The 21,657-nt window shown below is 45.5% G+C and overlaps 1 protein-coding gene across 5 annotated transcripts in view; it reads left to right on the forward strand.

The window, feature by feature from the left end:
- The window catches only part of TTC7A (tetratricopeptide repeat domain 7A), a 291,532-nt gene that overhangs the window by 75,015 nt on the left and 194,860 nt on the right, over positions 1-21,657 (forward strand). For all 5 annotated transcript variants that reach the window (XM_053312732.1, XM_053312747.1, XM_053312738.1 and 2 more), the window contains one exon: positions 19,856-19,960. In XM_053312732.1, coding sequence (XP_053168707.1) covers positions 19,856-19,960 — 105 coding nt within the window. The remainder of the gene's footprint in view (positions 1-19,855; positions 19,961-21,657) is intronic.

The raw sequence follows: 21,657 nt of genomic DNA on the forward strand, positions 1-21,657 counted from the left end.
CTATCACATCTCTGAAGTTCTTGTCCACGCACTTCTCTGACTCTCTGAGCTTCTCCAGATCAGGCACCTTGGCTTCAAGGGAACAAACTTGTTTCCTGACAGCCAGGAGCTCCTTGCACCGAGCACACACCTACGAATTCTGCCCATCAAGCAAATAATCATGCATGCAATACTCTGTGCAGTACACTGGGAAGTGTCCCCTCCCCTGCTGGCTTTCTGTCCTCATGACTGGCTTTGTTGGCTGTTTACATCTTTCTACAGCCCCAGCCTCCTACTTCTCCTTTATTCCTCTTCACCTGCCTATCCATCACTGACACCTTTGTAGTTGTATGCCAATTGCTGGAGAGAGCCTGTTGCTTCCTGCCTTATGGTGAGCTTCCTAGGGGCACCTAGTTTGCCACTGTGTGAAGCGCCATGCTAGATGGTCCTTTGGTCTGATCCAGCAGGGCTCTTCGTATGTCTCTGGATCCTTCTGTGGGCTGTCTTTGTGCTGTTCTTATTTTTGGAGCTTCTTTCTTGTCGACTACAGTGAATAAAGTAGCCAAGAAAAGTATTGCCCCTCCCCCCTGCCCTGCTTGCTGGTCAATGGACCGAATAAAGGTGATTGATTGATTGATTGATTCCCCCCCCATGTTTGTTCAATGATGGATCAGAATGAAAATTGGACCAAAGCATGGTGTTTTTCTCAATCAACACTGTGGCCTTAGTCCAGGAGAGACTGTTAGCTCAGTGGCCATGTACATGCTTTGCATTTAGGAGGTCTCAGAACCACATAGAATCCTTCCCCCACCAAATTCTGAACTGGCCATTCTCATCTTAGAACTTTTAACTGCGCCCTAAAATATTGGGCTTCCTTACAGAACTGTTGCAAAGATGAATGAGATGGCATATTTGAGATGCCTTGAACACTCTAAAATGTTATTTAAATGCCAATTATTACTGTTCTGAAGTGCTGACAGGGACAGCAGACAGAGGTTCTAATACAAAACTAAAATAAAGTAGGACTCCAAGTCCTGAAGTCTGCCTACTTCCTTGGGCTTTAGGATTCTCATATTCAGATTCTCTTTAGCTGTGTGCAGCTTTAGACCGTGGGCAAAGGAGACAGCAGTTCTGCCTCCCTTACTGACACTTGAAATATTTTCTGGGCAATACAAGGAGGAAGGGAGAGGCTGCGGAAATCACTGCTCTGCTCTCGTCGACACCTTGGTTACGCTGAGCCTTTGCGTGGGCGAGAGCATCAAACGGCTCCCAGCTGATGTTTGCAGTGCCTCTGCAATTTTGGCAGAGTGTTGGTTTAGTCAGGGAATGTACAGCGAGCCTTCTCAGCAATCCATGTCCAGCATTTCATTTCACTTCTGGCTTTTGCCTTCTAAAAATCTGTGTTGCTCAGGAATGAGGTGCTCTGCTGCAGTTCAATAAGGTGTGTGTTGAATAGGGTGGTGTTTAGAATTTGTAACAAGATTGTTGTTGGCTTAACTGACCGATTCTAGATTTTACTGCTTCTTAGCCAATGTGGCATAGTAGCATATAGAGCATTAGGCTTGGGCCAGGGAGTAGTGATGTGCCCGGACCGTTCCGGGGGCCATTTCTACAGGGGCAGTTCAGATTTGGGTGGTCCCCTTAAGGGCGGGGAGGGTTTACTTACCCCTCCCGCCGCTTTCCCCCCTCTGGCACCTGTATTTCTTTGAGCAATTGGGGTGGCAGGATACCTCCCTGCCACCCCATTACTAAAATAATTGCCAAAGCGCCGAAGAAGGGGTGGCAGGGAGGTATCCTGCCGCCCCAATTACTCAAAGAAATACGGGCGCCAGAGGGGAGAAAGCGGCGGGAGGGGAAAGTAAACCCTCCCCGCCCTTAAGGGGACCCCCCACCCCAGTGCCGGACCGCAACTCTGCGGTTCCGTGCACACCCCTACCAGGGAGGGCTGGAGTCAGAACCTCTGATTCAGGAAAGAGGCCCTTGGGATAGTCTGCTCTGAGCCAAACTAGGTGTAGTGACGGCAGACCTGTGTTCCTTTTCATGTGCCTGCCCTGTTCACATATAAAGCATGGAGGGGAGGGGTTTTGCTATAATGGTAGCTGACATGCAGAGAAAGGATGCACAGGTGCAGCGAGAGAGCAGCCCAACAGAACCTCCAAGATAACTGCAGTGGTGCAGTGGGGAAAGTGCCAATTTTTGATGCCCTCTCTTTTTCCAGGAAGCTCTCTATGCCAGCCAAAGGTGTGTCCCCAAGGGCTGTGCAACCCTGAGACACATTTTCTGGTGGCACAGAGGGCTTCCTGGGGAAGTGAAGGCTGTCAAAAATTGCTGTTTTCCAGCTATACCAGGGCAGTTTGTTTATTTGTTGTATTCATTTATTTATTATATTTGTATGCCGTCCAAAACCTATGTTTCTGGGCAGTTTACAGCAACATAAAATAGATAAACACAAAATTTAAAACATTAAAACAATTTAAAACTGCAATTCTAGTTAAAAAGCTTAAGTGAATAAATGCGTCTTTAGAGACTCTTTTAAAGTTGTCAGAGATGAGAGGCCTCTTATTTCAGCAGGGAGCACATTTCAAAGTCTCAGGGCAGCAACAGAGAGGCCTGTCGCTAAGTAGCCACCAGCCGAATTGGTGGCTACTGCAAATGGACCTCTCTGGTTGATCCCAATGGGTTGTGGGGCTCATAGCAAAGAAGATATTCTCTTAAATACTGTGGTCCTAAGCTGTTTAGGGCTTAGTTAGTAGGAGTGTGCATGGAACCGATTCCAGCAGTTCAGTTCAAATTCAAGACTAATTCGAACCAAACTGCTGGACCACAAGCTGGTCCAAGGGTCAAACTGGTTTGGAAACAGTTTGATTTGGCTCAAAGGGGCAGGCTTGTAAAGGTGGATCGGGGGGGGGGGAACCCTGCCTACCTTTAAAGAATTCCTAATAGGGGAGGCGAGAGGGCACCTCTTAGTTGGAGGCGGTGGTGGTGTGGCTCCTCCGAATTCCCTGGACTGGGACTGGTGTCTAGCATGCCCTGGTTCTGGCCTCCATGGAGGTTGGAACCAGACCGCATTGAATAACTGGTCCCAGTCGAGAGAGTTTGGAGGAGCTGCACCACCAATGCTGCACTGTGCTGCTGCCTCCGCCATGCCTTCTCACGGCCCCATTAGGAGTTTTTTAAAGAAAGGTAGGTTTTAACACTTTGCTTGTAAAGGGGAATCCTCACTGGATTCCCCTTTGCAAGCATGCCCCTTTGAACTGCCAAACTGGTTCCATTAGAACTGGGGCCGGTTCAGCTCGAACACGGACTAGCACCCCTTTTGGGGAATTTGGTCCGGTTCGAGTCTGTACTGGTTGAACCGGGCCAGTTCTGTTTGAACCAGGTTCAAATGGAACTGGTTCTGCACACCCCTATTAGTTAGTTGGGAAGTGCTGTTAGGCCAGCCTCTCATTGCATTTCACTGCACCAGTGCATCCTTGCTCTGTATATCAGCCAGTAAAAGGAGTGTACAGAGCACTGAACACTCTTTCATCCCATGTATTACCTCCCTTCAGTCTGTTACCATTTCCATATGGCAACAACGTGCAGTTTGTCCAAATCTTTCATGCAAGTTCCAAGCACCATCTTACTCTCCGTACACATGCTGCTGCAGGCTTCCACGCTACTTCTTAGTGTGATCTTATAACCCTGTATACTCGCTGCACACAGACCTTGTTTCGATGCTCTCAGTTCCACCTGCTGGCCATCTCATGAACTGTGAAAAGAACTCGCTCTTTTTTCCAGTCACCACAAAAATAATAATGAAAAATGGCAGGTTTTTCTTGGAATGCAGGAATTGGCCAGCAGGTGGCACTGAAAAAATCATGTGAGATCCCTGGTCGACATGTGTACATAAGATAAGATTGCACTAGAAAGTAGCACAGAAGCCTGCAGCAGCATGTGTACAGGACAAAGATCACACTTGGAACTTGCGTGAAAGCTTTGAAATTCCTGCACTTTACTGCTGTATGGAAATGGTCTGTTTCTCCATCATGATATTGGAACCAGGAAAGGAGAAGACATCCTGCACGAAATGTCTGTGGGGATTGTGTGTATGCAAAGGAGGCGGATTTGTTTCCATTCTCCCACACATCTTTTTTTACTGTTAAAGTAAGACCATCACCCACCACCTCCCATCTCATATGTGAATGTCCACACACATGAATGACAGTTCTGTCATGTCTGACCTGGCCCTGTGCCTCAGCCAAACCTACCTCACAGATTTGTTGTGAGCGGGAAAATGTGGTGGGGAGATGCACACTACTCTGATCTCTTCAGAGGAAGAGCAGGGTGCCTTTGAAATAGATTTAAAAAATAGATATCCATATCAGAAACACATGTTCAATCTCTCTCTCTCTCTCTCTCTCTCTCTCTCTCTCTCTCTCTCTCTCTCTCTCTCTCTCTCTCTCTCTCTCTATATATATATATATATATATATATATATAAATGGAAACCTCAATACAATAACAATCCAGTAATCTTTATAGCAAACTGAAAGTTCAGCCTGGTAACTTGCCAGCTTGCAGAGGTGATGAAGAGCCTACCAGAAAGTTATGGGGAACAATATTAAATATATCTGATACATAATTCCACAGCAGGGGTGGGTTTGATTTGGGATGCTCCTTCTGTTGCTTTCCTTGCAAAAGCTTAGCCTGGTTGCTAAGTAACACACTTTTTAAAAAGCACATTTGTCTTTGCATTGCAGTCAGGAGCCTTGGGAGATGCAAGCCCTTAGATGGCTCCTTAAATAGAACAAGCAGAGAGAAGAAGTTAAAATATTGTACATCCATTGGTTTAAGGTTTGGTTACAAAGGTCAGCCAGCTGGAGGACATTCAGTGGTTTGATTTCTTTGGCTGGAGAGGGGGACGAGAGGGAAGGAGGGGGAAGCAGCAACAGAGAGATCTGCATTGTTAAGATTGTGCAGGGCACGGCCATTTCGAACGATTCTTGGAAATTCAGCAAAACCAGAATGAAGCCGCTCAAGATGTCGCGGCCATGTCTGGATAGTAGCCAGGGGCTTGAGCAAAGAATGTGGGATATTGGATCATCATTAGAAATACCAAGAATGGGTTTGTGTTACAGCAGATCGTGTCACCTTGGGTAATTATTTTGCTGATGAACGTTACAACTGACTGACAACAGCTTTTCTCACCCCCATAGAGCCCCCAGTTTATGAGAGCCCAAATCTGAGATTGCAATCAACAGTTTGTATTAGCATACAAGTCACATGTATTTATTTATTCTGTTCATTCCTCACTTTTCAGCTGTGATTAGTTCCCAGAGCAGCTTAATTTCACAATTAAAACCCACAAAAAGATACAAGATATTTGAGATCTGTGGATGTGATCTGTCGACTTGCTTATTTATTTGGGCCCCCAGATGTTGTTGGACTACAACTCCCATCATCACCAGCCACATTGTGTAGCCTACCAACATCTGGGGACCCAGGTTTGAGAACCCCAGGCCTATTGTTGTCTGTTTTTGATCCCTGGTAGCTAGTGATGCAGTCGTGGTCTCAGTCTTTTCCCTGTGGAGCATAGCTAGATGACAATTTTCATCATTCCCAGCCACAGTGGTCAATAGTCAAGGTTGATGGGAGTTGCCGTCCAGCATCTGTAAGAGGGCTGAAGTTGTGCGTTCCTGCTCTAGAAAGTGGGCACTGATGGACTTCGAGCTAGCTGAAAGATGCCAATCTACAGAAGCAGCTCTTCCAGTGATCTGCAGAGTCTTTGGGTTTGGAAGGGTTATTAGATACTAGTCTGAGGGCTATAGCCACCTCCAACCTAAGAGGCAAGATGCCTCTCGATACCAGTTGCAGGGGAGCAACAGCAGGAGAGAGAGCATGCCCTCAGCTCTTGCCTGTGGGCTTCCCAGCAGCACCTGGTGGGCCACTGTGTGAAACAGGATGCTGGACTAGATGGGCCTTAGGCTTGATCTTATGTTCCTATGTTCTAAGGTAGCCAACAAAGGACACAGAACTCTTGACCTTTTTAGCCTACTTTCTAGTAGGCTTGTGAGATCACCCGGCATTCTGTATGTGTGTCCATTTGTCCCCCGCTATCAACTTCTCAACGCCTGGACCAATATGAACCAAATTGGGTACAGTTGTAGGGACACTTAAGGACACCTCAACGGCATAGTTTGTGGTTATGTCATCCACCCTGATCCAAGATGGCAGATGTGTAAATTCTGAGGTGCAAGTGGGCTAACTTGTGTCAACTGCTTAGCCGATCTGAACCAAATTTGCTACAGCTGTAGGGACACATAGGGACGTCTTAATGGCATGGTGTGTGATGATGTCATCCATCCCAATCCAAGTTGGTGGCTGCATGAATGTCTGAGGCGCAAGCCGGCTGATTTGTGGACTGTCTAACCCATTTGAACCAAATTTGGTACAGTAGCAGTAAGTGACACAAAGGGACACCTCATTGGCATAGTTTGTGAAGATGTCATCCACACTGATTCAAGATGGCGGACGCTAAACTTTTGAGGCGCAAGTGGGCTAACTTGTGAACAGTCTAATTGATTTGAACCAAATTTGCTGCAGCTGTATGGGCACACAGGGATGCCCCAGTGGGGTAGGTGCTGACCAGTGCTTAAAACAGCCTGTTCCTTTTCAGTACTATTGTTGTGGTGACTGTTGGTTCTTCTTGGAATGCAAGCATTGGCCAGCAGGTGGTGCTGTGAAAATTGCTTGAGGACCCTCATCAGCATATGGCCAGAGAATAAGATCCTGATAGGAAGGAATGCAGAAGCCTGTGGGAGCTAATGTAGGGTTAGCCAGACACACTTTGAACGTACACAATTTATTGCATTTAGAGGGGCCCAGGATGTGAGCCCTGATTTAATTAAGGGATCGTGGAAGGGAGGCCATGCCTGCCTTGAATTTGGGCTGCTCTAATTGAGCAAGGAGGCTTGCATTTTGAGCACACACACACACCCCTTCAAATACTCATCCAATGCCTAGGAGTCTGCAGTGCTGACCATGCTCATGTGACCTGCAGTGTAATGTTGTTTTATCTTAGTATGCATTTGCTATGTCTCAAGCTTATTTCTTAGACCACTTGGGGCCACTGGCAAAAGGCGGGGTATACACTGATAAAGAAAGTAAATAACTCCGTCCCTCCATTGATCAGAGGCAGCTAAATCTGGGATTTGTATTCAGAGGTGTGGAACTTGTATTGAAATGCTTCCCTACTCTAAAGCCACATCAGTAATAAGTCTAATTATTACTATCTTGCAGTGAACCTTGCAAACAAAGCACTTTCTACCCACAGCCTGACTAAGGAATACCAACATTTTAATTATCTGATTATTTATACCCTACACAAACAGTGCCGAATCCATTATTGCTCTAATAAGGTTGCAATATGATCATTCATTCTCTCTCAGGCATGCGCATGCTAAATAAGGTCATGTACACATATATTAGAGAGAGAGAGAAGTAATACAGCTGGAAATCTGTACACATAGATACATTACTGGCTGCCACCAGAAACTCTCTTCATGTAATCAGAAGATTGTTCAAGTGCACCATGTGGAAAGATTCATCTCCCTCCATCATTATCATGTATGTAGTCTGAACCAAACAATGCTCTGTTGGTGGCTGCTGCAGCAGATTATACCTTTCCCAATCCAAGGTTGGTTGAAAGAGACAAGTCTTACACACCTACATTTTCTGTATGGGCTTGGCTTACTTTTGTGCTGGAACGATGATTCTGTGGGCAATTTCAAAAGCCAGAGGTTCCCAGTGCATGCATGCTCCTGGAGCTTCCCCAGACAGCAGGCTTTACCATGGGTTTACTGAGAGGCTTTAATGCGAGTTAGTAGTTGCCCCCCGAAAAAAACTGACATAAAAAGTTCATTTTTTAAAACCCTGATACAAATTGGGCTACACTCTAACACACAATTAAAAAACCCAAATTATGTGTTATGTGCTCCCTGATAGCTTGCAGGGACTTTGGGGTAAATTTGGCCAATATATAAATGCATCCCCTCCATTCTTCAGGAGATGCGAACTAAAAGCCGGGTGTGAAAAACTTCCTGGTGTGAGCAGCTCCTTCTGCCCATTTCTGTGTCATCCAAACCCACCGATGTATGGTTCTCGATCTCCACTTTCCTCTGGGAACCCGACGTTTGTATTCCAAAATGGTGCTGGAGGGAAGTGTAACTGGGGAACTGGATGTTTGTAGGTTTGGACGACACACAATGTGCTCAACTTGTGGCTCACACTGGGAGCATGTGCTGCCCGGAAACCTCTGGTTCCCACCAGCTTACTTTCCGGCAATCGGGTAAAGCCACCCTATTCTAAGGGGAACTTCATATTGTGAATGTTGACTTTCCTGTTTTCACGCACTTGCAGTGATTAGGGTTGTGTCCAACATTTCAGTCAATCAGTGCTTATCATCTTCTAGTACAATATAAATATAGTGGCCGACATGATGTGCAATGCAACACTGGCATTTCTGCCTGATGCATCTCAATACATACAGATATATGGATCCATCTGGCTGTTCTATCAGAGTTAAGAAGCAGGCAGTTATGCAACTACTAAAAACTGCACATCTGCAATTGTTCAGCACAACATCCATTGTTTCCAATGGATGTAGTTCTGTGTAACTGTGGGTGTAGAGTTTTAAGTACACAACTGCCCCCTTGTGTGACACCACCAGGGGTTGCCTGTCATGCATGCAACAGTACTGGCTGATCGGCAATGCAGGCATTACATTGCATATTATGTTGGCCAGTATGTATTGAGATACACCAGGCAGAAATACTTTAGGAGCATCTCTAGGAACTGATTTGGGAAGCTGCACCTGTTGAATTTCTGCCTGGCTGCATCTCACCCCAATGTCCACCTGAAAGACCAAGCCAAAGTGTGGGTCCATAGAGCCTCGTTTCCAAAGCCAGAATAATATACAACTATACAAAGTCTTTACAGATTATATGGTGTGGATGTTATGGTGGATACCTTAACTAGCAATTTCCATGCTTTTTATAGCACAAATGAAAATGTAAAGCATCTTAAACCAAAGGTTTTTGGAATACTGAATAGTAGTTTATGTTTTGGTTGTTGTGGGTTAGATGATGCTTCTTTTAGGTGGATTCTCAGTTGCTTGAACCACCATACCCAACAAGTACTCATTAATGGCTCTATGTCATCTTGTAGGTATCGAGTGGAATGCCACAGGGCTCTGTTCTTGGCCCTGTCCTGTTCAATGTTTTCATAAATGACTATTTATTTATTTATTTATTTGATTTATATACCGCCCTTCCGATACGGCTGAGGGCAGTTCACAACATGATAAAAACAATTAAAAACAAATTGACTTAGAGGATGGAGTAAGGAGTTTCTTATCATATTTGTTGTCAACATATAGCTGGGAGGAGGGGCAGGTAGCTAACACTTTAGAAGACAGAATCAAGATTCAAACCAGACTGGACAGGCTCAAAAATTGGGCCAAGGCCAACCACATGAAGATCAACACAGACAAATGTAAAGTCTTGCATTTGGGTAAGAAAGATCAAGTGCACAAGTACAGGATGGGAGAAACATGGCCTGCCAGCGGTACATGTGAAAAGGATCTTCTTGTCTTAGTAGACAACAAGTTGAACATGAGCCAGGAATGTGATGCAGCTGCTAAAAATGCTAATGTGATCTTAGGCTGCACTAACAGATGCATAGTGTCTCACTCTAATTATTGCACTCTATTCTTTGCTGGGCAGACGTCACTTAGAATACTGGCTGACATCCTGACTAAATTTACTTGAGGAAGTCCCATTGAAATTAAAAGGACTAAATTACTCAACAGAAGTCCCGATGAAATTAACAGGGCAATTTACTCATGGCAAACCTGTCCTGTTAATTTCAGTAGAGTTTCTGTTGAGTAATTTAGTCAGGATGCCAGCCTATGATTCCATGTTGTAAACTTCATGTTGAAATTTACCAGTAATACATTTCAGAAGCCCAGTGGGAAATTACAGACACTTCCTGGCCAGCCTCATCCACCACTTTCAGCTATAATTTTAAACATGTCTTTCCCTCTCTTTCCATCCCAAGTTTTTACCACACCTTTGTGTCACACCACAAAATGAAGCCCAGGTGGAGGAAGCCTGTGTGGATGAAGGGGTGTGATTATGCATAAGGACTGGCCTAGTTTCCAGTATGTCCTAAGAACTTCCTGGGACAAAATAAATAGGGTATAATCTGAAACAGTTTAAAGCTGTTCCTTACTTCAGAAAGTGTGGTCATTAGTACCAGGGAGTAAGCGTAAACCCTGTGTAATTGGGTTCACAAATGTACCCTTTTACTGCCTGCCATTCAAGTGAATGGCTGCCCTTCACTCATATGGTAGAAATATGCATATGGATGTGCATGAAACTCGTTAGCCCGGTTCGGCTTGGGTTTGACTGAGTCTGGTCGGCCCGGGCCGACTCCTCCCTAGCCTCTGCCACCACCTCTGCTTCATTTTAAAAGGCAAAAGGAAGCATTTCACCTGCCCCCCACCCACTGCTTTAAAGTTACAAGACTGCCTTTTTAGCTTAAGGAATCCCCTAGCTGGATTCCCCTTTACAAGTATCCCTCCCCCACCCGAGCTGGCCTGCAAGTCGGTTCAGCACACTGGGGGGCAGTCCGGTTCGAACTCTGACCAGCTGAATCGGGCCGGCTTGATGTCGAGGCTGGCTTGATGTGAGCCGGCTCACACATCCCTAGTAGAAAGTCAAATGCTGTTCTTGGGGACAAAGTTGCAGTGGGAGCAAGTTTCAGATTGGCTCAGAGGGACCACATAGTACGTGTGAGTGCGCCTTGTAAACCCTTCCCCCATGCTCGGCAACATATAGGAACTTCCTCTTACGCACATACTACCTATCACAGTGACATTTGGCTTGTCTGCTCTGACAATTGCTGGGAAATATTAAGAATTTCCATAGGCCTTATTTTTAGACCTGTGCCCTTCACTGTCTGTTAGAGCCCTGGAGGTGTGCTCCATGCAGCGGTGGCTTTTCTATGAGGCAGGAGGAGGTGGTCGCCTCAGGTGTGACTAAGGATGGGTGGAAGGAGTGGCTACTTATTCAATTTCTATACTGCCCTTCCAAAAATGGCTCAGGGCAGTTTACACTGAGAAATAATAAATAAATGAGATGGATCCCTGTCCCCAAAGGGCTCACAATCTAAAAAGAAACATAAGAGAGACACCAGCAACAGTCACTGACCCTATCACAGTCACTGGAGGTACTGTGCTGGGGGTGGATAGGGCCAGTTACTTTCCCCCTGCTAAATAAAGAGATACTTTTTTAGAGATACTAAATACTTCACTGCCAGGGGATTTAAGATTGCCTTGTTTGATTAAGTGTGCTCTGTTTCGATTATGAATCCATCATTTCATCCAATGTTATGCCAATGCTACATGCTCAAGAGCATCAATTAAAAGGATTCTTGCCATTGCTCTGCCTTCTTGCTCCCCTCTCTTCTTTTGGTCCCAGGGAGACTCATTGAACTAATGATGCCAGATGGCCAGACTTTTTTTGTAGGGATGCATGGACACCGCCCCCACCCCGCCCTGGGTGTAGGGACAAAAAGTGAAATAGGCCCCTAACCACCCCACATTCTTTTCTTCTTCAGAGCGGCATGAGGGAGACAGCAAAGAGCAAGCTGTCACCCAGCCTGCAGGCCCTGCTCCCTCAGGAGCCCAGGGCCATTTGTCGCTCCTTGTTCAATTGTAGCTACATCGCTGAACCACTGTTGCCACTGAGAGGTGCCTCTAGTCCAGGCCTGCTCAACTTGGGCCCCTCAGCTGATTTTGGACTACAGCTCCCATAATCCCCAGCCACAGTGGCCAATAGCCAGGGATTATGGGAATAGTATGCCAACTTCCGCAGGAGGGCTGAAGTTGAACAGGCCTGCTCTAGTCTCAGAACCAAGCTAGACAAAAGACCTAATTGTGTGATTTGGCCAGCCTGTTTGCTTGAGGTGAATCACTGAATCACTGTGGGAGGTGGGATCCAGTTCAGGACCCGAATGAGAGAAAGGGTTAAAGACATCTCCCTCCCCCCCCCCACTATGACCACAATCTGGATTACCACGACATGTGATTTGCATTACAAAAATCACACCCAGGCTGCAGTCATAAGGTAGGCATGTCTTCTAGTTTGACCATTGCTATAATTCAAAATGTTTGGAATGGGATGGAATCTTTATTTCAGTCATTGATCAGATAAAAATACAACCCAATAAATAGTAGTAGCCTCCTGCAATAATGATTCTGCCAGTACTTTCTTACAAAATACCATTTACAGTAGGGATGTGCAAAAAATTTCGGGCACAGAACGATCTGTGCCCGAAACGAACAATTTCGGGTGATTCGGGGCTGAACCGAATCACCCCCGATGTCCCCCGATATTTTTCGGGCACGAGCCGAATCACCCGAATTTCGGACCCGAAAAATTCGGGTGATTCGGTTCATGGTTGATTTTTGGTGAATTTTTAAAGTTTTAGTGACTTTGGGGCAGTTCGGGGGCATAGCATGGGATCTGGGCAAAAGGAGTGGGGTGGGGTTAGTGCCTAATGGGTGCAGGCTACCACCCCAATTTCAGGGGGATCGGGCAAAGGGCTGATTTTTGGTAAATTTCTGAAATTTTCATGTCTTTGGGGCAGATTGGGGCATATTGGGGCAGAAAGTGGGGCCTGGGGCAGAATAGTGGGGTGGGGTGGTAGTGCCTAATGGGTGGAGGCTACCACCCCAATTTCAGGGGGTTTGGACAAAGGGGTGATTTTTTGAGAATTTTTGAAGTTTTAGTGACTTTGGGGCAGTTTGGGGGCAGAAAGTGGATCTGCCCCAAAATAGTGGGGTGGGGTGGTAGTGCCTCATGGGTGGAGGCTACCACCCCAATTTCAGGGGGATTGGGCAGAGGGCTGATTTTTTGAGAATTTTTGAAGTTTGGGTGTCTTTGGGGCAGATTGGGGGCAGAAAGTGGATCTGCCCCAAAGGAGTGGGGTGGGCTGGTAGATAGTGTCTAATGGGTGGAGGCTACCACCCATGCCCAATTTAAGAGTGATTGGGCAGGGGGTGAATTTTGGTGAATTTATTTTTATGAGGTTTGTCTTCATAAGGTGAAGTGTGCTAAATTGATTACTTCCTCATATTATTTATAGTAAAGGAAAGTGTGAAAAAGTGAAAGTGGGGTCATGAGAGTTGTTTAATTGAAAAAAATCTCATTTGCTATGATAGAATGAGAATTCACACCTCAGAAGTTTTTTCTGAGGTGTGAATTCTCATTCTATCTCTACCCATCGGGCACTACCACCCCACCCCAAAATTTTGCCCCTGGGCCCCTTTTTGCCCCCCCGAATCGATTCGGATTCGGATTAAATCCAAATCCGAACCGAATCAAGGGTGATTCGGGTGACCCAGATTCGGGCACAAAACAGAACAGGGGTGATTCGGTTCGGGTCCGAGCCGAATCACCTGAAAACCCGAATTGCACACCCCTAATTTACAGTATAACAATATATAGTACAATCGACAAAAAATGTTTGCTTTGCTTTGATCTTTCTTAGGTGTTTCTCTATGGTAGGAAGCACTGTTCCCTCTAAGGTGTGCACACGTGTTCGTGCTCACGAGTTTTTGGATGTCCGCTCAGTTCATTTTAGATCCCACTCAGATTGAATCAGAAAGGCCCCATTCTGAATGCAGGTGCGCACACACTGCCTTGATACTGCCGCTCAGAACAAAACTCATTCCACACAGAGATTAAGAAAATTAGAGGTTCCACTGGTGAGAAGCTTAAATATCTTCTTGAAATTTCACCTCAGGGGCGACTCAGTGGTAACATAACCTTTTTGCAGATCTAATGATTCCTTCCCACCCCACAAGAACTTCTGATTCTCCACACTAAACACATTTTGTTTACATTGTTATCCACTTACTCCTTTGTGCCTATGTTGGGGTTGCCAGTGATGAGTTTGAACAGGGCTCCTGTGCTTTTAATAACTGTGTGGTGCTCAGTTATTTGACAACTGTGGCTTCACCCAGTGATGGAAGAACTCCCGTTGTCCCCAGCCACAATGAAATAAGATTATGCCAGTGCCGTAAGGCAGGGGTTCTCATTGGGGTCCTCAGATGTTGTTGGACCACAACTCCCATCATTCCTAGAGGTTTTTAGAGTTTTTAAAATTGCAAACACAAAGTGTAAAACTCATCTTTAAAAGCTTGTATTAAAAACGCACACAAGAAAAGAAAGCTCATACAGGATATTAAAGCCCTATTGCCAACTGATTAAAATAATATATGCAATGATTATGTATAAATTCAATTAATCAGTTAGAGATATGAGGCTGGAGCAGGGGTTGACCTTTGTTCCTACAACAGTTTCCTTTGGGAATGGGTATATATGAATATGGCTTTGTTTTAGTGATTTTCATCCAAAATGGATTAGCTAGCAAATGTGGTTTCTTGTTTTAGCCTTTTCCTGCAGCATGTGGCTTAAGGCCAAACTGCACATTATGAAGAAATCAGTGACTGGGTTTTGGGTTTTTTTTAATAAAGCTAAAATTTTAAGAACCTGACATGCAGCTGTGGAAGTGTGTGGTTTTACTTGCTGCAGCAGGGCAAGAGGTTTCAACCCTTTCCTCTGTGTCATTTCTCCAGGCAAAATCTGCCTGGAGTAAACCGTTTGTTGTAAACCACCCTGAGCCATTTTCGGAAAGGTGGTATATAAATCAATCAAATAAATAAATAAAATCCCACCCTTACCAACTGTTGTTTGCCCTGTGTGGGGGAAAATTCTGGCAGGATCCCGACTAATCTGTCATCATTGAAATCAATGAGATGGGTAGTCATGGTTAACATAGCCTGGATCCTGTTCAGGAGAAGTTAAGAATGTAGATCTGCACGTTTTGATCCAGAACATTCCCTTCCACCTGCTTCGTGTGTGCTCCTGCCTACCCGCCCCTTCAGGATCCTCGGTGTGAGTGTGTGTTAGAACTCTGACTGAAGAGAGGAGAGCTGGTCTTGTGGTAGCAAGCATGCCTTGTCCCATTAGCTAAGCAGGGTCTGCCCTGGCTGCATATGAATGGGAGACTTGATGTGTGAGCACTGCAAGATATTCCCCTCAGGGGATGGAGCCGCTCTGGGAAGAGCAGAAGGTTCCAAGTTCCCTCCCTGGCTTCTCCAAGATAGGGCTGAGAGAGATTCCTGCCTGCAACCTTGGAGAAGCCGCTGCCAGTCTGTGTAGACAATACTGAGCTAGATGGACCTATGGTCTGATTCAGTATAAGGCAGCTTCCTATATTCCTATGCACCAGCAACAAGCACCACTGGACAGATCCTATGTTCCTAAGCAATTCCTGGAGATGTTTCCCCCACTTATATACCACTGTGGCATAGTGGTTAGACTAGGACTGGGAAGATCCAGGTTCAGATCCCTACTCAGCCACGAAGCCAGCTATTCTCTCTCAGCCCAAACTTCCTCACAGGGTTGTGCAGATATAATATAGGATGGACTCTGTATGCTGCCTTGACTTCTTTAAAAGAAAAGTGGGATTAAAAAACCTAAATATATATTTTTCATAAAATCCAGCCATTAAAATATCCAGGGTTTCATTTAATAGTCATCTGGAGATTGATGATGATGCCTAGAGACTCGAGTCGAAGCTTGGAGGATTGACAGCCTGTGTGTGTGTGTGCGCACATGCATGTATGCACTTGCCTGCCTTGGTCCTCCATGCAACACATATATGCATATCGCATAAATGTCACAAGTCTCCAGTAGCCCCGTAACCAAAAGAAAACTAATTGTTATCCTTGGAATGTTTTGCTGCACAGGGAAGCGACTAACAATATTGTGGATAAAATCTCTTGTATTTCGGCCGACTTGATTTTAGTCCACACAATTACTGCAGTTTCTGAAATGAAGGTGTCCATCGACGACTCTTACGTGGCCAGGCTGGATCAGTTCCAGTTTGTGACTCCTGAGGATGCGGACAAGGTGCTTGAAGTGGTGCGACCTACCGCTGTTCTCTTAACCCTTGCCTGACATGGCTTATACTATCTGGCAGGGAGGTTGTTGTAGAAGGCCTAGTACAGGTGAAACTCGGAAAATTAGAATATCGTGCAAAAGTCCATTAATTTCAGTAATGCAAATTAAAAGGTGAAACTGATATATGAGACAGATGCATTATATGCAAAGCAAGATAAGTCAAGCCTTAATTTGTTATAATTGTGATGATCATGGCGTACAGCTCATGAAAACCCCAAATCCACAATCCCAGAAAATTAGAATATTACATGGAACCAAGAAGACAAGGATTGAAGAATAGAACAGTATCAGACCTCTGAAAAGTATACAGTGTACTGTGCTTGATTGGCCAGCAAACTCGCCTGACCTGACCCCATAGAGAATCTATGGGGCATTGCCAAGAGAAGGATGAGAGACATGAGACCAAACAATGCAGAAGAGCTGAAGGCCGCTAATGAAGCATCCTGGTCTTCAATAACACCTCATCAGTGCCACAGGCTGATAGCATCCATGCCACGCCGCATTGAGGCAGTAATTGCTGCAAAAGGGGCCCAGACCAAGTACTGAATACATATGCATGCTTATACTTTTCAGAGGTCCGATATTGTTCTATTCTACAATCCTTGTCTTCTTGGTTCCATGTAATATTCTAATTTTCTGGGATTGTGGATTTGGGGTTTTCATGAGCTGTACGCCATGATTATCACAATTATAACAAATTAAGGCTTGACTTATCTCGCTTTGCATGTAATGCGTCTGTCTCATATATCAGTTTCACCTTTTAATTTTCATTACTGAAATTAATGGACTTTTGCACGATATTCTAATTTTCCAAGTTTCACCTGTAGAGATTATAAAGGCTTCTTTGGCCTGGATCATGACCTGGTCATGCAGAGGCCTATTTTGAACATGTGGCGGTCTCCAAAATGGACACCGCGATGGGGGAAAGGGCCGAAGACTGCCTGAACTGTGTGATTTAAAGCATAATGGAGGCCAACGGGGGAAGGGGTGACCTCTGCAGGCCCCTTCATGGCCTTGAAGAAGCCCCCTAGAGGAGGTATGTACAAAAATAAAATACATTAAAAAAAAAAATCGCAAACTCGTCCGAATGGCCGGTCCGATGTCGAGCTGAACAGTGTGTGTGCGTGTATGTTTCAGTTTGACATCAAGCCTCAAACCGAAGTGGTTCAACTTCAAACCTGTTCGCACATCCCTAATTATAAGATCTCTTTTGAAGAGCCTGTGTTTGATCCATCAAAGTTAAACAACTATAGGCCTGTCTCCCAACCTTTCGTGGTTGGGCAAGGTAATTGAGAGGGTGGTGCCCTCCCAGCTCCAGGCAGTCTTGGATGAAACTGATTATCTAGACGCATTTAAGACTGGCTTTTGGATGGGCTATGGAGTAGAGACTGCCTTGGTCGGCCTGATGGATGATCTACAACTGGGAATTGACAAAAGTGTGACTCTGTTGGTCTTTTTGGACTGCTTGGCAGCTTTTGATACTATTGACCATCATATCCGACTAATGGGGTTTGTGGCTGGAGGCACTGCTTTGCTGTGGTTCCACTCCTATCTCTCGGGCAGATTCCAGATGGTGTGCCTTGGAGACTGTTCTTCAAAATCTGAACTTTGCTATGGTGTCCCTCAGGGCTCCATATTGTCTCCAATGTTTTTTAACATCTACATGAAACCGTTGGGAGAGATCATCAGGAGATTTGGTGCAGGCTGTTATCAGTGTGCTGATGTTACTCAAATCTTTTTCTCAGTGTCAACATCATCAGGAGAAGGCATAACCTCCCTAAATGCCTGCCTGGGGGTGGTGATGGGCTGGATGAGGGATAACAGACTGAGACTAAATCCAGATAAGACGGAGGTACTCATTGTGCGGGGTTGGAACTTGGGAGATTATTTTGATCTGCCAGTTCTGGATGGGGTCACACTTCCCCAGAAGGAACAGGTACGCAGTCTGGAGGTGCTTCTGGACACAAACCTCTCCCTGGTGTCCCAGGTTGAGGCAGTGGCCCAGAGGTGCTTTTTGTCAGCTTTGGTTGATATGCCAGCTGTGTCTGTTTCTTGAGATAAATGACCTCAGAACAGTAGTACATCTGCTGGTCACCTCCAGATTTGACTACTGCAGTGTGTTCTATGTGGGGCTGCTTTTGTACATAGTCCGGAAACTACAGCTGGTCCAGCATGCGGCAGCCAGGTTGGTCTCTGGGTCATCTCGGAGAGACCATATCCCACCATCATCGAGAGAACTATACTGGCTGCCAATAAGTTTCTGGGCAAAATACAAGGTCTTGGTTAGAACCTACAGCTTAGGCCCTGGGTATTTAAGAGAACGTCTTCTTCACTATGAGCCCCACCGCCCACTGCATTCATCAGGAGAGGTTCAACTGCAGTTGCCACCAGCTCAAAGACCCAGTCTATTAATTAAATACTGTTTTAATAGTTTGATGGTTTTAAATAGTTTTAATGTTGTTTAAATTTTAAATTGTTGTAATGTTTTAACCTTTTTATTTGTTGTTGTATTGTTGTAAACCACTCAGAGAGACTTGCGTTTTGGGCCATATACAAATATGTTAAATAAATAAATAAATAAAAATATTTCTGATGCCAGGTCTCAGATATAGAACATGAAAGTAATCTTAAAGAGGAGATTGTCTCTGAGCAGGTGCAGAGTGGCTGCTCTTTACTTCTCAGTAACTACAGCAGGCCCCAACAGTTTTGGGTTTGGGAGAGGGGAGAGGCAAGCTCCTAAGTTTGGCTGTGTGGCTTTGGGCTGGACTGAGCCCCTAGTTAAGCACCACAGAGCCACTTGTTGGGTGGTTGTCATAACACTGTTTCTTTGGTTCTGTACTGCTGCGATGGTTTGCTTACCATCCATTTCACTGATAAAAACAAGGACATGCCTGTGAATGTGTAAGGGGTGTGGCCACGCAACCCAGGCAACATGGCGCACGATGTGTAGGGGCATGGCCACACAACCCAGAAGGCATGACTCACGATGTGTAGGGGGCGTGGCCACACAACCCAGGAGGCATGGCGCACAATATGTAGGGGGCGTGGCCACACAACCTTGGGAATGTAGCATACACTTCCGACTGCAGGCATGGCACAGAGAAAACAGGTGGTGAAGTGCCTGCAGAGCAGATTGTTCCAGATTTCCAAATCTGATGAGCCAAGCCCTCCAACATTTTGCAGATGAAGATAGGGATGCGCTTGTAGCCACGCGTTCCCATGCCAAGGATCCCTGCCCAAGTCCCCCAACCACTATTCCACACTGCTGAAGACTGGATTCTGCCCACTATTGGCCGTGCACCACATTGTACCTTAGAATTGTGCAGCCATTTACATGCAGGTGCATTAGAGGCACGATGCATCCACCCACTCACTCCGATACTTAATTTCTAGGAACTCTGGGGAGGGAGCTGAATGCCAAAGGATGACAATTCTGGCAGCTCACATGAAAAGCAATTGAAGACGACATCCCCAAGAGGCAAAAACAGGGACTAAATAGGCACAGTGATTTACTGGAGACAGATTCCATCAAATAGGGACTGTCCCCAACCCTGGTAGACAGGTGGATCCTGTGCATTTGCTGGTTTTGTTTTAATAGGCATTTCTGATTGTATTTTGATTGTGCTGTTTTTAATCCCGTGTGGGACACCATCTTGGAGGCCTTTTTTGGCCAGAAAGCGGCCTAATAACAGTAATTGGGGGAGGTGTTTTGGGAGAGGGGGGCATAAATCACCTGCTGACTTTTTATAGCTGCATTGTCTAACCACCCGTTTCCCCCCCCCCGCTCTTCCCCTTGCCCAGTCTGCACACGCCGTCTCGGTGCTCAGAGAATGTGCAAAGCTTCGTCCTGAGGATCCCACCATCCCTCTCCTGGCCGCCAAGGTCTGCATCGGGCCTCTGCACTGGGTAAGCCAAGCTGGTGCAGTGCTTCTTACATAATGCATGAGGTGCCGCATTGACAGCACTCGAGTGCGGTTAAAAGAGAGGAGGAGACGGGAGGAGGGTGGCGGCGGGGATGGGGGGTGGGGAGAAACCCCGAGCATCTGCAAAATTACAGAGCTGCACTCAGACTTTGCGAGGGGCCCCTGAAATGCTGCTTTCACAGCAAAGGAGGGGAAGAAAGAGTCCCACGGCAGCCTCGCCATGAATGGCAAGTGTGTGCAAACTGGTTTCCCCAAACAGAATAATCAGTTTTCCTCTCCTCATGGCTGTGATAGCACCATGCAGCCTGATCCTCTTGCATATTTATTTGGGAATCAGCCTCACGGAGTATAACGTAGGACGGGCTCCTCAGTAAAGGCACGCAGGATTGCAGCCTACATCGCTTTCTCAGAAAGCTTGTTTTGCTGGCCCTCTGCTTTGTTGTTGTTGTTCCTGATGTCACAATGGCAAGGGTTGTTCCCCACCCCCTCCCGTGTTTTAACGTTTCAGTCTTGTTAATATGTACCCTCCAGTCACAGCAGTATGAAGTGGGTGGGAGAAGCCACGGCTTGCAAAATGCTGATTATCTTCAGCAGCAGAAAGCATCTGCCAGTTCTTTAAGGGCTCAGGTTTTCGTAAATTCTCCCAGCGAGAGCCTGCTGCTTCCATCAATGTTTTCTCCACCAGGTGGCCCTGCAGGCAGCAGTGGATGACTGCTGGCAATATCAAGTAAAATTGGAGGAGGCAAACTGCAGGGAAGGGAAATATATGGTTGCCAAGTGCTTGGGGTTGATTAATTGTCTTGCTTTTAATTGATTTGACTGAATAATTAACAGGTTGAAATAAATATTACAGGATCACGATACAGGTGATAAAACCTTGAGGATACTTAACGCAGACCTCATATTCTCCTGACTGGCTTATGCAGACAAATCATTTATTTATAGGATAATAATTTTTTAATTGTTAATATTAAATATTTGATCGTGTTGGATGATCATTTGAAATGCATTGCCTAACTCAATGCACTTCTTTAAACGCTAAGGACCTCTGACAAAGGAATGTTTATTTTGGTTTGGGATGTACTTAAGGGAGCTATTTATTTATTTTTAACCTGGAAGAGAATATATCTACCCTGGCATCTTTTGGACTCTGGTGCTATGGCGTCTCTTCCCCTGTCTTCCCAAAATTAGCAGTCTTGTAGGATCGTTTGAAAGGTATCTAAAAGCCACTGATGGATCCTAAACCATTTGGGGAGCTTCAATCAGAAAATGTGCAGACCTTCTTTGAAGGAAGGCACTCACAGGACGCTCTGTTCAAGAGGGTCAGGTGCTATTAAAATATACCTTTTAATTTTGTGCTGAATGAATTATTTAGTTAATTGCGCCAACGGCTTGATTAATGGATGCCACCTTTAATTATGTGAAGTATGTGCTTTTGTATAATTGGAAAAATTGATCAGGAGATATTAATTTATTGGACATGCCAAATTCTGGAATAGTCTCCCTATGGTAGCTATTGGCAGTGATTCACAGGGCCCTATGCACTATCCATTTATTTGTTTTGGGAGGGTGGGTGGGTGGGCATTTTCCTTTCACCATTTACCCCTGGGGAATTCCTGAATAACTCGGCGGTGGGGGGATAGTTCATGTGCCATAGCAGATGTTTTTCTATAGGCAGCT

This window comes from Hemicordylus capensis, chromosome 1, assembly GCF_027244095.1.
Source record: "Hemicordylus capensis ecotype Gifberg chromosome 1, rHemCap1.1.pri, whole genome shotgun sequence".
Lineage (NCBI taxonomy): Eukaryota > Metazoa > Chordata > Lepidosauria > Squamata > Cordylidae > Hemicordylus > Hemicordylus capensis.